Source organism: Artemia sp. Qi Xiang Cuo, chromosome 19 (genome assembly GCF_049724085.1).
Source record: "Artemia sp. Qi Xiang Cuo chromosome 19, ASM4972408v1, whole genome shotgun sequence".
Taxonomy (NCBI): Eukaryota; Metazoa; Arthropoda; class Branchiopoda; order Anostraca; family Artemiidae; genus Artemia; species Artemia sp. Qi Xiang Cuo.
The window spans coordinates 27628885-27655235 of record NC_142812.1 but is presented as its reverse complement, the minus strand read 5'-3'; the positions used below and the strand labels follow the sequence as shown (position 1 = coordinate 27655235).

General features: G+C 37.2%; 1 protein-coding gene across 1 annotated transcript in view; it reads right to left on the bottom strand.

Moving 5' to 3' along the window:
* The window catches only part of LOC148940683 (uncharacterized), a 212574-nt gene that overhangs the window by 119757 nt on the left and 66466 nt on the right, over nt 1-26351 (bottom strand). The window contains exon 4 of the mRNA XM_089105039.1: nt 6915-7032. Coding sequence (XP_088961165.1) covers nt 6915-7032 — 118 coding nt within the window. The remainder of the gene's footprint in view (nt 1-6914; nt 7033-26351) is intronic.

The following is a 26351-nucleotide window of genomic DNA, read 5'->3' as shown; positions in this document are numbered from 1 at the left end:
AGGCTAATATTTCTTACAGTTGGCAATTTTTTGTTGGTTTCCTAAATATATATTTTCAGTGACATGCAGTGGCGCAATTTTGCCAAAATCCTGAGGGGGGGGGGAAAGTTGGTGCCAGTTTTCCCAAATCAAGTGAAAGTGACAGAGAAAACTGAGGCATCTAACCTAGTATCATAAACGCAAAGATACACTAAAGAAAACTGATCCGTTGCTGTGGATGCTTGAATTATGCAGGCTTATCTTAGTTTTGACAGGATTTTTAAGAACTAAATCTCAGCTGGGGGAGGGGGCAGTTGACCACCTATTCCATAGCAAATTCCGCCCCTGGTGATAGGCAATAGTCTATGCTGAATTTTTAAAAGCTTGTACTTTTTTGTAGTTCTTTATCAGTTTCCTACCCAATTGATGGCTAGCAATTTTTGCTAGCTTTTACTTCTTCTATTTTCACGAACTAGCAGACTATTTTTCAGCAAGCATTATTACTTAAAGTACTAAGAACACACAAATAGAATCATTTCTCCCCCTGGATCCATCCTAGTTCCAACCATACCTAAAAACCACGTTTTTCTTATATTTTTCTCTAGGCTGTTTCAAGACTAGCCTATATAAGTTTTCAGGGCAGCATCAGATTTTTATCAGTATTGCAACCTTGACCCTTTAAAACAAGTGAGCTTTTTTGCTAATTTGTAATAACAACCTCTTTTTCTGTAAAATTCAAACATAAACGATCTTTTGACACCCAAGACAGCTACACCTTGAAAAGAAAGCCATACCTCCCTATGCTGTTTGGTACCATATGTTTATACCTTATTTGTTGAGGGTTTTTAACCAACGTTGATTTTTTTTTTATTTGACACCCGCTAGAAGTGAAAACTCCATAACTGCATATGTGAATATTTTTCAATAAATTCAAGTACTAATCTTCCCATAATCTTTTCAGATATATATGGGCGTGTACAAATTGAAAAAATATCAGAGTTCATTTTCACAGTCCTTGGTACTTCGACAATTGGACTTTAGAAGTAAAAAAAGATTTAACCCCCCCCCCCCCCTCACTCCTCTGAGGAGTTTAGTCTATGCAGTCACTCATAGTTTCATTACCTGTATTGATTATTTCAGGAATAAAAAGAAAATAAACTTGTGAGTCATCTTTTTACGATATTAGAGTTTTCCAAAAATAACGGATTAATTCACTTTTCTGACGTTATCATGAAAAAACTAACATTTGGATTTTGAAACTCTTACATTCAAACATAATTTTCTAACTAACTTTAGGTTTAAAAAATTCATGTGATTTCCAAAAATGAAATTATTAGCACACTTTCTGTTAACATTTTCTGTTTAAATAATACACCGATTTTTTAAATTTTTGCATCATATTCCACGTGGTTTCATCATGGGTCACTATTTTTCGAGAGACGTTCTACCGGACTCTATGATTACGGGGAGCCTCGGATGAGAAACCATGTCTGATACATCATTCAAAACCCTATTTTTATTAGTTTTTTTTTCTAAAGCACGTTAACGATTTATAGTATCAACCCAAACCATTTTGGAAACCTCCTTATAGTATGGTTAAACACATCGTCCACATCGAACGGAGTAAATCCTCATGGTCTACTTAGTGCTTATGAATGATGCTAAAGCGAAGTATTTGATCGTCGGACAGCATCAGTCGCACCCTTAAGTTGAAATATTGCAGACGTTTTAGCGGACATCTTTGTCGGCATATTTTAGCGAGCTCTCAAGCCCATCAAAACAACTTGTCAATCCAAAATTTCAGTAGACATTTACAATAGCTGTAAAACCGTCAATGGAACACAACTTTAAAGCTGCAGAATTGATGATACTTCCGCTTCTAAATTGTTTGTATTTCCCTTAACTCAACATCTCTATCCATTGGTTCCCTTTAGGTACTTTTGCCACTACATTGCTTAGAAGATACATGCGATATTTATTATTAACTTTTGTTTTGTTTTACTTTATATAAATAAGTCCTATGGTAAAAATATTTCTATAAATTATGAGTTATATTAACTATTCATATAATTATTAGGGGTAGGCCTACTCCTGTACTAAACGGACTTTATTGCAATGGAAACCAGTCACGAAAAACTTGTTTTTGATGGGTTAATTGAAGACACCGCTGTAGAGTAATGCAATGTATAGCGTGGTTTTCATTGCGTAAACGATGTTTTAAACTGTTGTTTTTTGGGGGTTTAGTAGGGGAAAAAGGTACCTAGGTTAGGTTATGTAATAATATATGCTATGCTTTACCCCCCCCACCCTAATGTGCAAATATATAGCCCAAATTTGTTTCTAAACTATTATATATTCATCCTATTTTATTTTATTTTATTTCATTAGCATTAACCAAACTAGCACTATATAAAAGAGTCCATTTAGTAGAGGAGTATTAGGTACTGGTGCATTGTGCGGGCACCGCGAAGAAGTCAAGTTTGGTTAATGCTAATGAAATAAAATAAAATAGGATGAATATATAATAGTTTAGACAAATATCGGGGCTATATATTTGCACATTAGGAGGTGGGAGGTCATGCAAAGCATATATTAGATACGTAACATAACCTAGGTACCTTCCCCCCATAAACCCCAAAAAGCAATTGCTTGAATATTGTAACTCATTGAGAAACAACGCTTTGCAATCATTTATCTATAGCGGTCTCTTGCAAATAGTCCTTTTGACGGGTTTCGTGACTGGTTTCCTTGATACAGTTTACAGCGGTGGACCCGCATAATGCACCAGTACCAATTATTATATAGTGTACATGTCAGTTTCAACTGTAGACTAGTTTTTTTTTTCTTTAACTAACGTGTAAGCACCACAATATCGTAGGACTTTTACACGGGTATATTTACTTAGTCAATCTTCTGTATTAGGTAGCTGGGGAATGCACGGAGTAGGCACCAACCAAACTTAACATGTGCAAAATATGCGCAACCTCCACAGAGGCATAATTCCCCTCCTCTTAGTCAGTCCCGACCAAGTCAATGGTTTGGTTCAGGCACATTTATATGAGGTAAGCCTTAGGGTCTGTGCCAGTCTCCCCCTCCCTACGCTTGTATTTTCTGTATAATTCGGGCTTAAAAAACGACAGTCATATTTTTAAGCAAAGCTGAGTCATTGACATATTCTCATATAAGTTTTGACGAATAAAACGGGTCAGTCGGAAATTTTCCTACTCCAAAAATACTGTTACAACTCAATTTTTTAATTACATCACGAAACCTAAAAGTCATTTCCGAATTTTTCAAGACTCAAAAAGTCGATTAGAACCTTTCAGATTTCTTGCTTAACTCCACTGAGAAGTAATATATCAGATTTTAGACCCCAGTCCCCTCACTAAAAAATAAAACGGCAACAGTGTTCAGAGACTATTGTTATCGATTTTTAAGACATTGATTTACCAAATAACTACTGATCATTCATTTACTGATCTGTTCAGTAAACTTATCACTGATCCGATTTAATGAGCAGTTTATAAGCTGAAGTTACTGACATTTTTCTTCGGTTATAAACTGGAAATGCTAAATCAAACGTAACAATAAGATTGGTACTGTTGCACTTAATGGTACACACGAAAGAAGTCAAGTTTGGTTAATGCTAATAAAAAAAACAAAAAACAGGATGAATATATAATAGTTTAGAAACAAATTTGGGCTATATGTTTGCACATTAGGGGGATGGGGGGTAAAGCATAGCATATATTAAATAAGTAACCCAACCGAGGTACCTCCCCCCCCCCCCCGCTAAACCCCAAAAAACAACAGTTTAAATATTGTAAATTCATTGAGAAACCACGCTTTGCGATCAATTTAAATAGCAATTATCCGCTTTACAGGTCTCCATGACTGCATTCCTTGGACAGTCTATAGCGCCGTGCACCAATTAGTATATCAGTACCATAAGATTTAAAACTCCGCGAAAGCGGATGAATAAAAAACAAATGGATGGAGACAAAAGTAGCATTTTTTTTAATGAGCCTAACGAAACAGTTAATAAGTTCGGCTTGTCTGCCTCTTGCTGTGGTTAGGGTGAGTCAACCAAATCCACTTGTGTGAAGAAGATAAAAAGTGAAAATACACATGCGTGAATGTTTGTGTATGATTTTTATTTATTTTGTACGCCTTTCAAGAAGTGTAACTTTCAATTATTAACCAATGAAAGATCAATCACTCTTTTTTAAGTCATGCGTATTATTTGAAGCTTAATGGGAGCAGTCTAGTGCATAAAATATAACCAAGCTTCCGGTCGGCAAGAAGACTAAGAAAAATAATAGAAAGTGCCAATTTAATTCTCATGGCGGCGGTAGTGACTTGTTCCATACCAATTTGTTCTTACTATTTTGGTTGGAATTTAGTAAATCATAAAGTCTGAATTTATAATAGAATTTACACCACAATAGTAGAACTTATAATGGTATTTGGATAGGCTACACATAATATCCTAATTTAATGTCACCTAACCTCATTACCCTACCAGCTTTGCAGTTTGATAAGTGTACACTCTTTCGCCTCACGGACCGCGAATAGAGGTTGGAGTTTCAGGATCTTTTTTAGCCTTTTGGAGAGGAGGAGGAGGGGGGTAGAATTATTGGGAAAGCGCGATTAGGGTGCTAGACTTGAAACCCTTTGTCCTTGAGGACAAAGGGGGGAGTCTAGGTGTTGCTGCTTAGTTGGTTTAGAACGGGGTCAGTGGTGTGACTCTGTAGGCTCAGCCAGAGTCAACCTGGCTCTAAATGGGTACCTGGGGAAATCTGAGGAAGGGAAACAGGAAGAGTGTAGGAAAGCACAGGATGGCTGGCCCACCTCCCCCCCCCAATTGTACTTCCTGGCTGAAGGGCCATGACACTTTATTATGAACCGCATGTGCGACGAAAGAACGAGGTGAATCTGTTTAAGCAGTTCCCTGTAATAAGCCACCAATAATGGTAGGTGCAGTGAGAGGAGGGAGGCAAACAAATTACACAAGGGGAATTTCCAAGAACCGAAATCTTTCGCTGCAGACCATAGAGAGCAAGAGCGGAAGAAGGTGACAAAAAGCCCCCAAAACTTCCTAAAACGAAGTGTCAGTTTAAGGACGAGAACAAAAAAGGACCCTGTTTCGCCGGCTTTGGGACATTTTAAGAATGTTTGGTACTTGTCGGTCATTGGAAACATTCAAGAATTACGCTTAGGTTACATCTAAGAAAACCGGTTCCACAGCTACAAAAACAAGAGATGGATGATTCAATTCAATGGAGTTAGACAGAATGCACATGACTTGTATAATTTGGGCTATATATTTGCACATTAGGGGTGGGGGTTAGGTTAAGTTACGTTAGGTTGGGTTAGGTCAGGTTAAGTTTCCACAATTTTGTTTCTAAAGTATTATTTTGATCATCATACTTTGTTATTTTTCATTAAGATTGACCTAACTTCACTTTTTGGGCGTGTTTCCAATAGCCGACAAGAACCGAATGTTTTTTTACTTCACTTATTGATGGATTTGACAAGACCAGTAGTCATTGAAACTAGTATAAAGTAATTTTTCGTTTTTAAGATTCGATATGCAAGAGAGACGTTGCCACTATACATTCACTCCTCTTTTTCAAATAATAATTATTAAGTTAACCGAATTTTACGGTTTCTGCACTAATATATAAGTGAAATCATTTTAAAGACAGGATGTTGCCGGAAAAAACAAATGTAATATGAAACATAGTGTGTGGGAATCATAATTTCATTTTCTTCCATGAATTTTGTTCTCGTTGGCGAATACATTCATTTTTAAAATCACTCATAACATTTTACTGTTTTCCTCAATTTCAAAAAAGTTCTTCATATATGTTTACTTCTATGCAATTTTCTCCTCTTTTATGAGGTTTTTTTTATTATTTATCCCGAATGTCTACACAATCTTGTTAATTTCAATGTCTTGTAAAAGGGGGAAGGGAAACATTTTACTTCGTAAAGAAAAAAATTGATTAGTTTATAGCAAAGTAAACAAATAAAATTAAACATGATTAGGTCAATATTATTTCAAAACATGCTCGTATGATGAGTCCTTCAGATTACGAAGGAGATGAATAAAACACGATTTTAGTCCAAATTAGGCCAAAATGCCATAGGGCAACAAATTGGCGACCCTGTTTAAAACCGGAATGGGTTTTGGAGGGTCCACGTTCCCATTCGTGGGTACAGTAGTACTTATTTGAATTCCTTTCGTGATGGCTTCAGTAAGATACATCATGCCTACCTTCTCTATGATATCTATGAAGAATGGACAGCTTTAGGCCCTTGCCCCAACAGCTATGTGGGCCATGCCCCGCCCCTGGTGGCAGATATTTTAGAACATTTTGAGTTAAATGGCTGTATCAAAGTTAAGATTTAATGCAATGGGAGGGAGGAACGGGGATACCGAGGTGCCCGGGGAAAAAAGGCAAGGGAGGAGCTAGTTATCCTATGATGAATTTGACCTTTAAGTGCACTAGAACTCAGGATTTGTGACCAAATGACTTCTAATCTAACCGACCATCCAATAGATATAATAACACCTGGGGTTAAAAGGACACATGGAAGATGTCTCATTCTTTACTACATCAACGCTGTTGATAAGAAATTGATAAGATTGATAAGAAATTATTTGTATACGTTTTAAAAAAGAACTTACTCAAAACAGAGCCGGAGTTACTCAAATCTCAGGAGGGTGGGGCAAATGTAGATTCTGCCGCCCCCTGACGCACCATCAACACTGAAAATAATGCAATTTTTGCACAAAGATATTATGAGTAAGCTTGTTTGCCGCCCGGGGAGCTTACCAACTCTAGCCCCCCTCCCTAGATCCGGCCCTGAATCAAAAACAAAATTTAGAAAACTAAACCGAATGAAAGCCAAGAGCAACTAAAACTTACTTGGGTATGCAACGAAAGTAGTATAATATCTTAGTGATTGTAGAGGCATCTATCAGTGAATCCGCCAATTTATCCAGGTGACAAACAACTAATGGTCTACCGTTGATATCCTTAAGTCCTAAAATTCAATAATTCTCCATTAGAGTTATGATAGTTACCATACAAAAGCGTTGTAATACAAATTAGCATAAAATTACTCTAAAAACATTAAAAATTAATAAATATACCATACAAATTTTGTATCGTTATATGTATTTTATCACCTAGATGCTTATTTTGCTGGAGATAAGGATGGAAACTTACTCTGCGGGATTTGCAATGAAAAAACCGCATATAATGTTTTCATCAAAAATAAGTTTCGTTGTTAAGACACTTTAAATATTTTCCTCACAAATAGTTTCCTTAAGAAAATTTGAAACTATTTTATAAAATTACTTATCAAAAGATAAATTTGTAAAGTTAAAATTTGGTCAAAGACAACACAAAAAAACATGAAAACATGTTTTGTAAATAAAATGATGGGGTAAGATATGTCTATATTCAAGGAGGTCAAAAAGGATGGGAATCAGGATTCCATTAGCCCCATAGAAGAACAAAATTATGCAGATTTTCAACTTGTAAAACCGAAAATGAACTCCCCACAAAATCTAAGTTGCAGTCCATAATTTTAGTTCGCAGAAAAGCTTACAAACTACACAAATATTCCTAAAATCAACAAATAATAAAACAGTATCAGTAGTGTAGGAAGGGGGTATAAGGGGACCGCCCCGGGTACCAGACCTGGAAGGGTGACAAAACCTAAAAGAACTTGTGATTGATTAGGGCCCGCCGTGCAAAAAGTGGGGTAATATAGTAGCAATGCTACTTGGCAGTTTTCATGACCTAGAAAAATTTGTTGGCAGATTTTGCCTGATATTAACAATACTTCCGCTACTCCTCGAATTTTTGGGATTTCCCCAAGAATCTGTTGTCTCGAAAACAGATCGGTTCCCCAAAAATCCCTTTTCGCTCGGGGTTACCACCTTTAGTGATTTATCACTAGTCACAATCCACCCCTAGTAACTCACTTCCACTTAACTTGACATAGATTTCCATGCCAAGGCATGGAATGAACATTACTTCGGTTTACTATCTTGGAGACCAGGAACTTGATAAAGAGTTCAGAAACTGAAGTGCTTCCAGACTCTATTCCTAATCTAACTTTAGCATTAAGGTTTTATCGGACATTATGTGTCTCTGTTGCTTCTATCGAGAGGAGTTTTTCTAAGCCCAAGCTTATTAAAAGTTATTTCAGATCTACTATGAGCCAAGCTCGACTATCGAGCTTAGCCATGCTATCTATTGAAAACAGTATAGCAAAAAAAAATTATTTTGATGGGGCTATTTCTAAGTTTGCAGAAAACAAAGTTAGAAAGAAGAGGTCCTGAATGAAAACATGGGTTTTAACTACAGTACATTTTGTTAAATTCGTGCAGATAAAATACATATATATATATATATATATATATATATATATATATATATATATATATATATATATATATATATATATATATATATATATATGTATATATATATATATATATATATATATATATATATATATATATATATATATATATATATATATATATATATATATATATATATATATATATATATATATATATATATATATATATCATTCAACCACCTGGTCTTTGAAGTCAAAGTACAAAAAAAAAAACACGGATAGGTGTATAGTAAAATACGAAAGCTAGAGCTATTCTTGTATTTCCTCTTAAAATATTTATATAAAAGCCCCTGCCCATTTAAGCCTTACTTAATGTAAGCCAAGAATTAAAATGGCGTTGGTTGAAATTGTAATAATAATGTCAATATGTATAAAAACGTTGTATTTTGCTTAAATTTATGTAAGTTATTTACATTAAAATGTTTACAAACCAATGTTATACAGCATGCAATTTGATTTTTTTTTCAGTTCTTAAGTCAAGCACTTGATTTAGGTTGTTTAAATTGCGCATGTCTACCAAAAATAAATATGACTTACAATGTTTAAAATGTTTGTTGGTGGGGGGGGGGGGGTGACTAGTTGAAATTCCGCCCCGGGTGTCACAAGACCTTGCTACGCCACTGCACAGTATTAACTGAAAACCAACCAAAATTAATTTTAAAAACGTTTTTCATATAATAGTTCTTTTGAAATAAAAGTAGATCTATATTGAAACTTGGAACGTGCAGAGATAGTCATATAATAAGTCTAACTTAAAACAAACAAAACAAACGTAATTCATTCTGAAAGAACAAATGAAACATAAAACATATTGAAGCAAAAATGAATAATCGAGTCCAACTTAGAAGACACAGATGCTACTCTTAATGGATAACCGAGAACTGAAACGAGTAAAAATTAAAATGATTAATAAAAACTAAAACAAAAATAAATCACCACAAAAATGATAGAATAACATCCTCGAACCCAATAAATGATAGTGTCATTTGTGTTTTACTGAAAACGATATGCAGTATGAATGGTATATTTTCTATTTTTCATAGTACAATTATAAAAAAGAGAAAAAAACATACTAACGAAGGTTTCAGGGAAGAGACAAAAAAACTCCATAGGATATATACATTTGTGACTTAAGGGCATATTTTTGTGTCCTTTTAGTGAAATTATTCATTCTGGCCTTTGTGTCCTTTTTCTTTCGATTACTCTTCATTCAAAATTATAAATTACTGATACCTAAATAAAAACTTGGAACATTAATTTGTACTTTTTGAAGCAATTTGTTTAGTTTATTGAAGCAAAACTTTGAATTGGTGAATCAACAAAAGATTCGTCTATGGGTTTTCTGTACATTTGAAAGAAATGTATTTAAAAAGAAAAGCACTTTGATGACATTTACTGTATATTGGACAAGCGCAATTAAATTTATTGTTTGAAATTGCTGATAAACAAAAAAGAACTTCATGGAATTTAAAGCAGTATTGAATTTGTTATGGTTATAACAAAAAAAAACTGTCGAAAACATATAGTGTTTTCAGTAAAGAGATAATAATGCTCTAGCCTTTAGAAAGTTGTGGCAACTTTTATTTGCGGTAATTTCTGGTTGTCTTAAAACGGCCTTAGTTGTTCCTTTTAATTTTTGTTCGTTTTAGGTTTAATTTCATTATTCAAAGTGTTTTTTCTGTTGGTTTTAAGTTTGAATTGATGTGTGAATTTAATTCTGCTCCAACTGGATTTGTATGTCGCTCTTTACTATCTTTAAAACTACAGTGGAGAAAGTCAAATCATGGTTGCAGCGGTAGCTACAACCTAGTAAAGAGCGAACCACAGCCCATAGCAACCAAAAGTTAAAAAACGCGTTTAGAAAAAAAAACTGCCTAGTGACTAAAAAATTACCATCTGACACTGACTCAGGAACGGTAACTGCCCTTTCGGTTCGTCTTAAAAGTAAAAGTTTATTAAGAAAAGAAATTAATGGTGATTTCGAAAAAACCTCAAACCCCTCAAAAATGGCGTCAGATCAAAATGAAAAGTTTACCATTAGAATCAGCAAGGTCGAAAACCTTTCACAGGGAAATTACAGTCCCCTTCCTTGAACAACAAGGAAAATCACTTTTTTGCATCGGTAGCACTCATCTGTCTCCCTTTTTTTTTTCTTTCTTTTTTTCAACAGGCCTAGCGGGCTACCAGAACATCAAAGAGAGATGCTTAATGGCTCATTCAAAAGCTATTTCTCATATCTACGTCATTTTTATAAATCTGCAAGTGCCATATGAGTAGTAATCAAGGTTATACTTTGAGGACTTTATGCTCCATCCTGTGTATTGCGGCCTTTACATTCCATGGCACCTTTCCGGTGCATGTACCTATGGATCTGGTTTGGTGGGTATAATCTATTCCATTCTAGTGCATGTACCTATGGATCTGGGTTTTGGAACTAGGAGCGAGATTGTGTGATGCAATCTGACAGGTTTCGTTTCATGGGCTTATTAATAGAACGACTAATGTTTTTGAAAAGGGTAATTACTTCTAAGTTCAATAACCAAATTGAACTTCCGATGGTTAAGAAAGTGTAACGGGTAATTAAAGTAGGAGGAATGGGATGCTATAACTAGAATGGTTTTAAGTTGAAAATTGTGACGTAAAAATAACTGTATTCGCGAATTTTTTGCGAAAAGGTATTTGTGTAAAGGTATTGCGTTGGTTAAGAAAGCGTAACGGGTAATTAAAGTATGAGGAATGGGATGCTATAATTAGAGTGGTTTTAAGTTGAAAATTATGACGTAAAAATAACTCTATTTGCGAATTTTTTGCGAAAAGGTATTTGCGTAAAGGTATTGCGTTAGTTAAGAATGCCTCAAGGGTAATTAAAGAACGAGGAATGGGATGCTTCCATCAACAATACAAAGAATATGCTCAGATACTTAATAGATTTGACGCCTACAAGAGACATTGGTAAAAGGTATTCAATAGCTTAATTGAAAAGTAACGATAGAATGACATTGTGACTTGAACTCGCTTTACCTCTCCGATGTGGTCTGTATAATACACAAGTAACGTTTGAAAAGTATTGTCAATTTAAAAAGAAATGGCTGAAAAGTGTTTTGAGGGGGATGGGTTGCATGGAGGGTTGAGTTGCACGAGGGTTCAGTTAAAGGGGGTACAGTTACACGAGGGTTTAGTTAAATTGGGTTGAGTTGCACGAGGGTTCAGTTAAAGGGGGTATATTTACACAGGGGTTTAGTTAAATTGGGTGGTGTTGCACGAGGGTTCAGTAGCACGAGGGTTCAGTAACATGGGGATTCAGTTGTACAGGGTTTCGGTTATACAGGGATTCAGTTACATGGAGGGTTCAGTTGCACGAGGGGGGATTTGCGAATTGGAGGAGATGGGCTGATAGTTTACTGTATAGTACACAAGTGATGTTTTGGAGATTATTGTCAATTTAAAATAGTTTAGAAAAAAAAAATTTAACAAGAAATGTCTGAAAAGTGTTTTGAGGGAGATGGGATTGCATGGAGGGTTGAGTTGCACGAGGGTTCAGTTAAAGGTGGTACAGTTACACGGGGGTTTAGTTAAATTGGGTTGAGTTGCACGGGGGTTCAGTAGCATGAGAGTTCAGTAGCAAGGGGGTTCAGTTGTACAGGGTTTCGGTTATACAGGGGTTCAGTTACATGGAGGGTTCAATTGCACGAGGGTTCAGTTAAAGGGGGTATAGTAACACGGGGGTTTAGTTAAATTGGGTCGAGTTGCACGAGGGTTCAGTAGCACGAGGGTTCAGTAGCACGGGGGTTCAGTTGTACAGGGTTTCGGTTATACAGGGGTTCAGTTACATGTTCAATTTTTTTTAAGTGTAATTAATAACATAAAAAATGATTAAATTTAGATTTGACTAAGCTCTATTTTGACTACTTTATATGAAGTGAGGGGGGGTGGGGGCATGTATTAAGTTAAAATAACGCTCTTAAGTGCGACATTAAGTTTTGAGGGGGGTGTAAAATTGGTACTTATTTAATATCCCGGTAAACATTTGACTTGAAATGCTTACCAAAGAGTATTTATATTCTTGTCACTTTTCGTTCCCCCAATTTTTCAAAGTGGGTGTTTACAACTAAGGAGGAAACTGCCCCGACCAAAGAGTATTTATATTCTTGTAACTTTTCGTTCCCCCCAATTTTTCAAAGCGGGTGTTTGAAACTAAGGAGAAACTGGCACGACCAAAGAGTATTTATATTCTTGTCACTTTTTATTCCCCCAATTTTTCAAAGTGGGAGTTTACAACTAAGGGGAATGGCAGAAGGATGTATTGGCGAAGTTATAGTGGAGAGCGAGTTGCTAGCGAAAAACCCGTGTGGATGAGTTGAAATAAAAAATTTAATGAGAAATTACTAAAAAGTGTGTTGGTGGATATGGGTTGATTGGCAGAAGGATGTATTAGCGAAGCTATAGTGGAGTGCGAGTTGCTAGCGAAAAACCCATGTGGATGATTTGAATAAATTTTTTTTTTTTACAAGCAATGTCTGACAATTGCTTAATTTACAGAAGGATGTATTAGCTAAGTTATAGTGTAGGGTGAGTTGCTAGCGACAAACCCATGTGTATGAGTTCGAATAAAAAATTTTTTTAACAAGAAAAGTCTGAAAAGTGTTTTGGGTGAGATGGGTTGATTGCCAGAAGGATGTATTAGCGTAGTTATAGTGGAGGGCGAGTTGCTAGCGAAAACCTCGTGTGGATGAGTTGAAATAAAAATATTTAACAAGAAATCGCCGAAAAGTGCTTTGGGGAGATGGGTTGATTGGCAGAAGGGTGTATTAGCGAAGTTAAAGCTGAGGGCGAGTTGCTAACGAATAATCTCAGCTAATAAGGGTTTTTGACCGTAAACTCTAGGTTTTCGTAAGAAAATTATGGAAAATACAATTCGTTGGTTCATAGGTGAAACTTAAGTCCAGGTATGGATCGAAAAATAAAATATTTCTGTAGAATCTGAGCTAATAAGGGTTTTTGACCATAAACTCTAGTTTCCTGTAAGAAAATTATGGAAAATACAATTCTCTCGTTCAAATGTGAAACTTAGGTCCAGTCTCTTGTTCAAATGTGGAAAAACCCGTGTGAATGAGTTGAAATAGAAATTTTTCAACAAGAAATGACTGAAAAGTGTTTTGGGGGAGATGGGTTGATTGGCAGAAGGATGTATTAGCGTAGTTACAGTGGAGGCCGAGTTGCTAGCAAAAAACCAGTGTGGATAAGTTTAAATAAAAAATTTGAACAAGAAATGACTGAAAAATGTTTTGGGGAAGAGGGGTTGATTGACAGAAGGATGTATTAGCGAAGTTATAGTGGAGGGCAAGTTGCTAGCGAAAAATCTAAGCTAATAAGGGTTTTTGACCGTAAACTCTAGTTTTTTGTAAGAAAATTATGGAAAATACAATTCGTTGATTCATAGGTGAAACTTAAGTCCAGGTTTGGATCGAAAAATAAACTATTTCTGTAGAATCTGAGCTAATAAGGGTTTTTGACCATAAACTCTAGTTTCCTGTAAGAAAATTATGGAAAATACAATTGTGTATTTCAAATGTGAAACTTAGGTACATTCTCTGGTTCAAATGTGAAACTTAAGTCCAGTTTTGGATATCCATAATTAATGAGGACTGATGGCTATAATTCCATATCTTTTTTCCATAAAAACAAACTATTTTTTTTAAACTTCGAAATTATTGAACTTTATTTTTTTTTTACGTATCTTAAAATGACAAAACATACTTATGGCTTTAACAATTGTACTCTGTGATTGGTCAAAGACACAATGTGGCTTTTCCCACTGGTATTCTATGTCCGGATATCGACACTACCTAGTCTATTGCATGTATTAAATCAGTATTTTTTACGCAGTAGTACGATAGACACATAAGTCATATCTTTTAAAAAAGTGAAGATGGAGCATTTTAATAAAGTGTGTTCACATGTCAATGTTATTGTAGCATTGAATGCTGACAAGGAGACGTATTTAAACTATGAAACAAGTAAAAATGGTAGCACTATTGGAAATGTATGTGTGCATTGTCATGACAGTAAGGAATTTAATTTCTTTGGAGTACCAAAAAATTCAACTCTTCTTATGGTGGATATGCAAGAGTGAGATATCCAGAGATGATAGCACTCAAAGAAAATGCCAACATAAAATTAATAGTTGATGAAGAGGGACTTCTTCTTGCCAGTGCTTGTGGTAACATGCTACCTTTTTTTGCACCCCATCGTCAACTTTCGGGTATTAGCATTCAACGGAAGATCAAAAGAAGACATGCATACTCTTCTAGTAATATCATAAACCATATCTTGTCGACGTGCCGAAACTGTTACCTTTGTAAAAATAATGTTGTAATAGACAGTGAAATTGCCGGAAAAATAAACAGGGTATTGGCAGAAAATATCACTAAGGAATATAAAGATGAATCGATGAAAAACAAAGTGCCAGCAAACGTCACTGCCATTAATAAAACAATTAATGAACCAAATAATAGCAAAGATGAAGTGCATATTGAACATGTGGATGACCCCCCATTAGAAATGTGTTCACATGCTAGTGTTATTGTAGCATTGAATGCTGACAAGGAGAAGTATTTTAACTATGAAACAAGTACAAGTGGTAGCACTATCGGAAACCTATGCGTGCGTCCTCATGATAACATGGAATTAAATTTCTCTGTAGTACTAAAAAAATTCAATTATACAAATGGTGGATATGCAAATGTGTCATTTTCAAAGATTTTAATACTCAAAGAGAATGCCAAAATAAAAATAACAGTTGATGACGAGGGGTCTCTTCTTGCTAGTGCTATAGGTAACATGCTACCTATTGATTGAACCTTTCGTCGGATTTTAGGTATCAGCATTCAAATGAAAGCAAAGAGGAAAAGAAAAGCCTACTCTGCTACTAATATCGTAAGCCATATTTTGTCTACATGCCGAAACTGTTACTTGTGTAAAAATTATATGATAATAGACAGTAAAATTGCCAGATAAATAAAAAGGGTATTATCAGAAAATATCACTATGGAATATAAAGATGAAACAATTAAAAACAAAGCACCAGCAAACGTTACTGGCATTCATCAAACAGTCAATGAAGCAAATAATACGAAAGACGAAAATCATATTGAGCCTGTCGATGACACACCAGTAAAAATTGTGTATGACTCGAAATGGAATAATGATTATTCTACTGATTACGAACTAAGAGAAGACAATAACTACAATATCAAGAGAGAACATGGTGAACTATTTTATGGAACAGATTCAAAATGTCCAAAGCTAATCATTGATATTAATAATGTATAATAATATATTTTTGTATTAATATTCTACATAACATTATTTCATTAAAAATATTTCATTGTTATGTGTTCATTATTTTTTAGAGTAAGCTAGCATATCAAGCGTTTAGAATGTCTATTAAAACATCGACGATGTAAGAAAAGGAATTTGCGTACATCTATTGTCGGACACATGGGATAACATTGTCAAAATCTAGGTATCAGAATGAAAAATTGTAGGTAAGTAAGTAAGCAAGTAAGTAAGTAAGGAAGTAAGTAAGTAAGTAAGTAACAAACCCTTTCTTGAAGTCACTACTTGGATACACAATACAGAAATTTACATGCACAGAGACAACCCAAACACACACACACACACACACACACACACACACACACACACACACTCACACACACACACACACACACACACACACACACACAAACACACACACACACACACACACACACACACACACACACACACACACACACACACACACACACACACACACACACACACACACACACACACACACACACACACACACACACACACACACACACACACACACACACACACACACACACACACACACACACACACACACACACACACACACACACACACACACACACACACACACACACACACACACACACACACACACACACACACACACACACACACACACACACACACACACACACACACACACACACACACACACACACACACACACACACACACACACACACACACAAACACACACACACACACAGAGGACACACGCATAGAGACGACACACGCACAGAAACGACACACACACACACACAGAGACGACAAACACACAGAAAGAATAAACACGCACAGAGACGACCCGCACACAGAGACACACACAAACACAAAAACCGAGCCGACAAACACATAGCAACGACACATGCATAGAGAAGACACACACACAGAGATACCACATCAAACCAGATACGAACCACATCAACAGAGATACGACACACACACAGATATGACACACACAGAGAGAGAGACAAGATACAAACACACACACAGAAAAGACAAACACACATAGAGACGACACACACACAAAGAGATCACACACACACACACAAACAGATACAAAACACACAAAGAGACGATACACGCACAGAGAGTACACACACAAAAAGACAACAATCACAAAGACCGACACGCACACAGAGACAACAGACACAAAGACAACAAGCACAGAGAATGACACGCACACAGAGACAACACACACAGACGACACACACATAGCGAAGACAAACGCACAGAGACGGCACACACACAGAGAAGACACACGCACAGAGAATACACACACATACACACACACAGAGAAGACACACACACAGAAACGACACACACAGACACAGTCGAGACACACACACACACGTAGAAACCACAAACACACAGAGATACGACACACAAATACAAATAGACGACACACACACACACAGAAATGACACACACATAGAGACGATACACGCACAGAGAGGACACACACACACAAAGAAAACAGGCACAGACACCACGCACAAAGAGACAACACACACACAAAAACGACACACACACATAGCGACGACACACGCACAGAGACGACACACACACAGAGACGACAACACACAGAGAGAAGACACATGCACAGAGACGACACACACACACAGAGACGACACACACAAAGAGATGACACACATATACAGACAGACGAAACAAACAAAGAGACGACACACGCACAGAGGAGACGACTTAGAGACGACACACTCACAGAGAAGACAAACACACAGAGACGAGACACAGAGAGAGAGACGACACACACACACACACAGAGACGACAAACACACAGAGACAACACACACAAAGAGATCACACATACACACACACAGATACGAAACACACAAAGAGACGACACACGCACAGAGACGACAAACATACAGAGAAGACACACACATAGAGACGAGACACGACACACAAACAGAGTCATAGTGAGAGAGATATCCAAAAAGTTGGGTTGATCTAGGTTCACTTAGAGTGGCGCGCCACTCTAAGTTTTTTGTAAGAAAATTATGGAAAATACAATTCGTTGGTTCATAGGTGAAACTTAAGTCCAGGTATGGATCGAAAAATAAACTATTTCTGTAGAATCTGAGCTAATAAGGGTTTTTGACCATAAACTCTAGTTTCCTGTAAGAAAATTATGGAAAATACAATTCTCTCGTTCAAATGTGAAACTTAGGTCCACTCTCTGGTTCAAATGTGGAAAAACCCGTGTGAATGAGTTGAAATAGAAATTTTTTAACAAGAAATGACTGAAAAGTGTTTTTGGGGGAGATAGGTTGATTGGCAGAAGGATGTATTAGCGTAGTTATAGTGGAGGCCGAGTTGCTAGCGAAAAACCCGTGTGGATGAGTTGAAATAAAAATTTTTAACAAGAAATGGCTGAAAAGTGTTTTGGGGGAGAGGGGTTGATTGGCAGAAGGATGTATTAGCGAAGTTAAAGTGGAGGGCAAGTTGCTAGCGTAAAATCTAAGCTAATAAGGGTTTTTGACCGTAAACTCTAGTTTTTTGTAAGAAAATTATGGAAAATACAATTCGTTGGTTCATAGGTGAAACTTAAGTCCAGGTATAGATCGAAAAATAAACTATTTCTGTAGAATCTGAGCTAATAAGGGTTTTTGACCATAAACTCTAGTTTCCTGTAAGAAAATTATGGAAAATACAATTCTCTCGTTCAAATGTGAAACTTAGGTCCATTCGAGTTTACGGTCAAAAACCCTTATTAGCTTAGATTTTTCGCTAGCAACTCGCCCTTCACTTTAACTTCACTAATACATCCTTCTGCCAATCAACCCATCTCCCCAAAGCACTTTTCAGCAATTTCTTGTTCACAATTTTTATTTCAAATCATCCACACGGGGTTTTCGCTAGCAACTTGCCCTCCACTATAACTACGATAATACATCCTTCTGGCACTAAAAAAATACGCCACATAAAAATTTTCAGATATTTCTTGTTAAAAAAAAATTTATTTCAACTCATCAACACGGTTTTTTCGCTAGCAACTCGCCCTCCACTATAACTTCGCTAATACATCCTTCTGCCAATCAAACACTATTCAGTCATTTATTGTTAAAAAAAAAAAATATTTCAACTCATCCACATGGGTTTTTCGCTAGCAACTCGCCCTCCACTATAACTTCGCTAATATATCCTTCTGCCAATCAACCCATATCCCCCAAAACACTTTTCAGTCATTTCTCATTAAAATTTTTATTTCAACTCATCCACATGGGTTTTTCGCTAGCAACTCGACGAGAGTTGCTAGCGAAAAGTCGAAAGCGAGGTAGCGAAAGCGAGAGTCGGGCCAGTTTCCCCTTAGTTGTAAACACCCGCTTTGAAAAATTGGGGGAACGAAAAGTGACAAGAATATACTTACTCTTTGGTCGGGGCAGTTTCCCCCTTAGTTGTAAACACCCACTTTGAAAAATTGGGGGAACGAGAAGTGACAAGAATATAAATACTCTTTGGTAAGCATTTCAAGTCAAATGTTTACCGGGGTATTAAATAAGTAGCATTTTTACACCTCCCTCAAAACTTAATTTACCCCTTCCTAGCTTTATTTTAAATGAATACTTGCCCCCACCCCCCCTCACTTCATATAAAGTAGTAAAAATAGAGCTTAGCCAAATCTAAATTTCATCATTTTTAATGTTATTAATTACACTGAAAAAAAATTGAACATGTAACTGAACCCCTGTATAACCGAAACCCTGTACAACTGAACCCCCGTGCTACTGAACCCTCGTGCTACTGAACCCTCGTACAACTCGACCCAATTTAACTAAACCCCCGTGTAACTATACCCCCTTTAACTGAACCCTCGTGCAACTGAACCCTCCATGTAACTGAACCCCTGTATAACCGAAACCCTGTACAACTGAACCCCCGTGCTACTGAACTCTCATGCTACTGAACCCCCGTGCACCTCAACCCAATTTAACTAAACCCCCGTGCAACTGTACCCCCTTTAACTGAACCCTCGTGCAACTCAACCCTCCATGCAATCCCATCTCCCTCAAAACACTTTTCAGCCATTTCTTGTTAATTTTTTTTTATATCTAAACTATTTTAAATTGATAATACTCTCCAAAACATCACTTGTGTATTATACAGTATACTATCATCCCATCTCCTCCAATTCGCAAATCCCCCCTCGTGCAACTGAACCCTCCATGTAACTGAACCCCTGTATAACCAAAAACCTGTACAACTGAATCCCCATGTTACTGAACCCTCGTGCTACTGAACCCTCGTGCAACTCCACCCAATTTAACTAAACGCCTGTGTAACTATACCCCCTTTAACTGAACCCTCGTGCAACTCAACCCAATTTAAGTAAACCCCCCTGTAACTGTACCCCCTTTAACTGAACCCTCGTGCACCTTAACCCTCCATGCAACGAATCCCCCTCAAAAAACTTTTCAGCCATTTCTTTTTAAATTGACAATACTTTTCAAACGTTACTTGTGTATTATACAGACCACACCGGAGAGGTAAAGCGAGGTCAAGTCACAATGTCATTCTATCGTTACTTTTCAATTAAGCTATTGAATACCTTTTACTAATGTCTCTTGTAGGCGTAAAATCTATTAAGTATCTGAGTATATTCTTTGTATTGTTGATGCATGCATCCCATTCCTCATTCTTTAATTACCCGTGAGGCATTCTTAACCAACGTAATACCTTTTCGCAAATACCTTTTCGCAAAAAATTCGCAAATAGAGTTATTTTTACGTCACAATTTTCAACTTAAAACCATTCTAATTATAGCATCCCATTCCTCATACTTTAATTACCCGTTACGCTTTCTTAACCAACGCAATACCTTTAAACAAATACCTTTTCGCAAAAAATTCGCAAATATAGTTATTTTTACGTCACAATTTTCAACTTAAAACCATTCTAATTATAGCATCCCATTCCTCATACTTTAATTACCCGTTACGCTTTCTTAACCATCGGAAGTTTAATTTGGTTATTGAACTTAGAAGTAATTACCCTTTTCAAAAACGTTAGTCGTTCTATTAATGAACTCGTGAAACGAAACCAGTCAGATTGCATCACACAATCTCGCTCCTAGTTCCAAAACCCAGATCCATAGGTACATGCACTGGAATGGAATAGATTATACCCACCAAACCAGATCCATAGGTACATGCACTGGAAAGGTGCCATGGAATGTAAAGGCCGCAATACACAGGATGGAGCATAAAGTCCTCAAAGTATAACCTTGATTACTACTCTTATGGCACTCAACTGGCATTTTTGCGGCATTTCTAATTTCTAAAGATCGTAGACAGACCTTTTATAGCTCGTATAAAAGATATTGCTCATATCTACGTTCTTCATAGAAATTCCATCATTAGCAAGTTCCAAATGGCACTAAAAACGACACTTTCGGTGCCATGTTTCAAGTGGAAAAACTAAAGCTATTGGGCTAGTAGAACTTATAAGAGCGATGTTTAATGGCTCATTTGAAAGCTATTGGTCATATATACGTGCTTCTTTTTTTTATATCAATTTTACCATTCGTAAGTGTGATATAGCACTGAAAACTAAACTTTTGGTGCCACTTCTTAAGTGGAAAAGCTTTGAAGTATAAAACAAGTACTATTGTATTAGTTATGTTCCAGAATCCTTAACCGGAGATTTACAAGAACCCCTCCCGTACACTCCCCTCCCAGCCCCCTTAGTAAGTTTCATAAATCGTCTGCTCATCAGTAAACTACTGAAACATTAGCAGGCTACTACACCATCGCAGATAAATGTTTAATGGCTCAATTTAAAGCTATTGCTTACATTTACTAGATTTTTAAAAATTCTACCATCTATTAGATTTCTCAGATTTCAATGTTAACTAGTTTCTAGGGAGAATTTGCAATGAACTGGGGAGAATATGTCATGGTTGAAGCATTAGCTGCAACCTAGTAAAGAGCGAACCAAAGCCCATAGTAACTAAAAGTTAAAAATGTTAAAACGGTCTTTTTTTTTTTCTTCTTCTTTTTTCCAGGCCTAGTGGGTTACTAGAACATCATAGAGAGATGCTGAATAGTATAATAATAATCTTTATTCGTTCCCTTTATCACACTGCAATAACATGGGTAGCGTCAATTTAAGCACAAAAAAAAGAAAAGCACAAAAAGACTCAACACCAAGAAAAACACAAATGATGAACAATCACGTCTACTTCAGGGCACTATTGTTGTAACATCTGACGTAGTAGGGCACGAAGGAGTCTAAAAATCTTGTCGTCGAGTCTGTAGGCGGGTATTCCAACAGTTTTTTTCCCTCTTTCAGAGTTGCCAACCTTGTTTTGTGTGCGTGGGTCTCTGAAGTAAACGCAGGCAAGATATAACGGCGTGCTGAGGACTTCAGGATGTCAGCTCCAAACTTCATGAGCACTTCATGCCTCCTTTCATCCAGGGTTAGGAGCTTGAGTGGGCCCAAACTTTGTTCATAGTTTTTATAATTTGGCCCAAGAATTATTTTGCAGGCTCTCTTCTGAATTGTTTCCAGTTCGTTTATGTGCTTCTCTGTAAGCGTTGGGTGTCAGACAGGACAGACATACATAATTACGGGCATTCCATAAGTTTTATAACACGAAAGAAGGAGTTGCTCTGTCATTCCAGGCCTTCTTAGATTTGCAAAGGATTTTAGAAAACCAGCTGCTTTTGCTGTGATATGGTTGATGTGATCTCCACACGAGAGATCGCCACTTGATGTGATTAATTTAAGAAACTTTTTCCACAAAATAAGTTTTTCAAAGAAAAGTAAAGAACTCCATTAAACCAAAAATAAGAAAAAATAAACTCAAGTAATCTACCAAGCCTGAAACTACCACAAATCAGCATTGATAAATAAATGAAACCCAAAACGAACAGAAATTACAATAAATAACCAAGTCAAACTCAAAACTAGCAGAAATTAACATAAGTTGGGCGCAAAACCCCCGTGCCTTCCCAAGGCCAGGAAAAAATTTGCACTTTACTGAAAAAATATAATTGTTTTTACGTTTATAACTTTAATAAATCAAATAATATTAACATTTTGATTACTAAATATCAGTATATGTATATTAAACTGACAATGCACATTCATTTGTATTGCACATTCATTTGATGCACATTCATTTGATGATAGTGCACATTCATTTTATGGGCGTGAGAGGGGGGGGGGGTAGTTGCCCTCCAATCACTTTCGAATATTAAAAACGGCACTATCTCTTTGAATTTCCAATCGAATGAGCCTGTTTTGAAGTTTCTATGACACGCCTTATTTAAAAACTTTATACTTCCCCAGGGCGTAACTTAAAACCCTTGCCTCGAGGGTTGTGGGGGAGTGTCCTCCTCAAAACATATTTTCTATCTGGAAATCAACTACGCTGAACAAAATGGCTATCTCAAAAATTTGATTGGATGTTTGGGGGGATGATGGGCGTGGGGGGGCTATTTGCCCTTCAATCAATTTACACTATTAAAAAGGGCACTAGCCAATCCAATTTCCAATCGAAGGAGCCTCTTTTGAAGTTTCTACGACAACACCTTCTATGCCCCCAAGGGCATAACTAATAACCCTTGCCGTGAGGTTTGTGGGGGAGTGTCCTCCTCAAAAAAATATTTTCTATCTGGAAATTAACTACGCTGAACAAAATTGCTATCTCAAAATTGTTATTGGATGTGTTTGGGGGAATGAGGGGCGTGGGGGGGGGCTAGTTGCCGTCCAATCAATTCGACTAATAAAAAGGGCACTAGCCCTTTGAAGTTCCAATCGAATGAGCTTTTTTTGAAGTTTCTACGACAACGCCTTCTATTCAAACCTTATATGCCCCCAGGACATAACTTGAAACAGTTGCCCCGAAGGCTGTGGGGGAGTATTCTCCTCAAAAAAAATATTTACTATCTGGAAATCAACTACACTGAACAAACTAGTTATCCCAAAATTTTGATTGGATGTGTTTTAGGGAATGATGAGCATGGAGGGGGGGCTAGTTGCCCTCCAATCACTTTCGACTATTAAAAACGGCACTAGCCCTTTGAATTTCCAATCGAATGAGCCTTTTTTGAAGTTTCTACGACAACGCCTGCTATAAAAACCTTATATGGCCCCACGGGATAACTTAAAACCCTTGACCTGAGGGTTGTGGGGGAGTGCCCTCCTCAAAAACATATTTTCTATCTGGAAATCAACTACACTGAACAAAATGGCAATCTCAAAATTTTGATTGGGTTTGTTTGGGGGAATGATGGGCTTGGGGGGGGGTCTAGTTGCCCTCCAATCACTTTCGACTATTAAAAACGGCACTAGCCCTTTTAATTTCCAATCGAATGAGCCTTTTTTGAAGTTTCTACGACAACGCCTTCTATAAAAACTTTATATGCCCCCACGGCATAACTTAAAACCCTTGCCCAGAGGGTTTTGGGGGAGTTTCCTCCTCAAAAACATATTTTCTATCATGAAATCAACTACGCTGAACAAAATGGCTTTCTCAAAATTTTGATTGGATGTGTTTGAGTGAATGATGGGCGTGGGGGCTAGTTGCCCTCCAATCCCTTACGAATATTAAAAAGGGCACAAGCCCTTCGAATTTCTAATCAAATGAGCCTTTTTTGAAGTTTCTACGAAAACGCTTTCTATAAAAACTTTATTTGCCGCCAGGGTATAACTTAAAACCCTTGCCCTGAGGGTCGTGGGGGAGTGTCCTCCTCAAAAACATATTTTCTATCTGGAAATCAACTACGCTGAACAAAATGGTTATATAAAAATTTTGATTGGATGTATTTGGGGGAATGGTGGGCGGGGGGGGGGCTAGTTGCCCTCCAATCACTTTCGACTATGAAATAGGGCACTAGCTCTTTGAATTTCTAATCGAATGAGCCTCTTTTAAAGTTTCTACGACAACGCCTTCTATAAAAAAACCTTATATGCCCTCAGGGCATAACTTAAAACCCTTGCCCTGATGGTTGTGGGGGAGTGTCCTCCTCAAAAACATATTTTCTATCTGGAAAACAACTAAGTTGAACAAAATGGCTATCTCAAAATTTTGATTGGATGTGTTTGGGGGACTGATGGGCGTAGGGGGGGCTAGTTGCCCTTCAATCACTTTCGACTATTAAAAAGGGCAAATGCTCTTTGAATGTCCAATCAAATGAGCCTGTTTTTAAGTTTCTACGACAACGCAATCGATAAAAACCTTATAGGCCCCCAGGGCATAACTTAACACCCTTGCCCTGAGGGTTGTGGGGGAGTGTCACCCTCAAAACATATTTTTTATCTGGAAATCAACTACGCTGAACAAAATGGCTATCTCAAAAATTTGATTGGATGTGTTTGGGGGGATGATGGGCGTGGGGGGGGGGGCTATTTGCCCTTCAATCAATTTACACTATTAAAAAGGGCACTAGCCAATCCAATTTCCAATCGAATGAGCCTCTTTTGAAGTTTCTACGACAACACCTTCTATAAATCCGTATATGCCCCCAAGGGCATAACTAATAACCCTTGCCCTGAGGTTTGTGGGAGTGTCCTCCTCAAAAACATATTTTCTATCTGGAAAGTAACTACGCTGAACAAAATAGCCATCTCAAAATTGTTATTGGATGTGTTTGGGGGAATGATGGGCGTGGGGGGGGGGCTAGTTGCCCTCCAATCAATTCGACTAATAAAAAGGGCACTTGCCCTTTGAAGTTCCAATCAAATGAGCCTTTTTTAAAGTTTCTACGACAACACTTTCTGTAGAAAACCTTACATGCCCCAAGGGCATAACTTACAACCATTGCCCTGAGGGTTGTGGGGGAATGCCCTCCTCAAAACCATAATTTCTATCTGGAAATCCACTACACTGAACAAAATGGCTATCTCAAAATTTTGATTGGAAATTTAGGGGGAAATGTGGGGCGTGGGGGGGGGGCTAGTTTCCCTCCAATCACTTTCGACTATTAAAAACGGCACTAACCCTTTGAATTTCCAATCGAATGAGCCTTTTTGGTAGTTTCTACGACAACGCCTGCTATAAAAACCTTATATGCCCCCACGGCATAACTTAAAACCCTTGCCCTGAGGGTTGTGGGGGAGTGTCCTTCTCAAAAACATATTTTCTATCATGAAATCAACTACGCTGAACAAAATGGCTCTCTCAAAATTTTGATTGGATGTGTTTAGGAGAATGATGGGCGTGGGGGGGCTGGTTGCCCTCCAATCACTTTCGACTATTAAAAACGGCACTAGCCCTTTGAATTTCCAATCGAATGAGCCTGTTTTGAAGTTTCTATGATAACGCCTTCTATAAAAACCTTATATGTCCCCACGGAATAACTTACAACCCTTGCCCTGAGGGTCGTGAGGGAGTGCCCTCCTCAAAAACACATTTTCTATCAGGAAATCAACTACGCTGAACAAAATGGCTATATCAAAATTTTGATTGGATGTATTTGGGGGACTGATGGGCGGGGGGGGGTGGGCTAGTTGCCCTCCAATCACTTTCGACTATGAAATAGGGCACTAGCCCTTTGAATTTCTAATCGAATGAG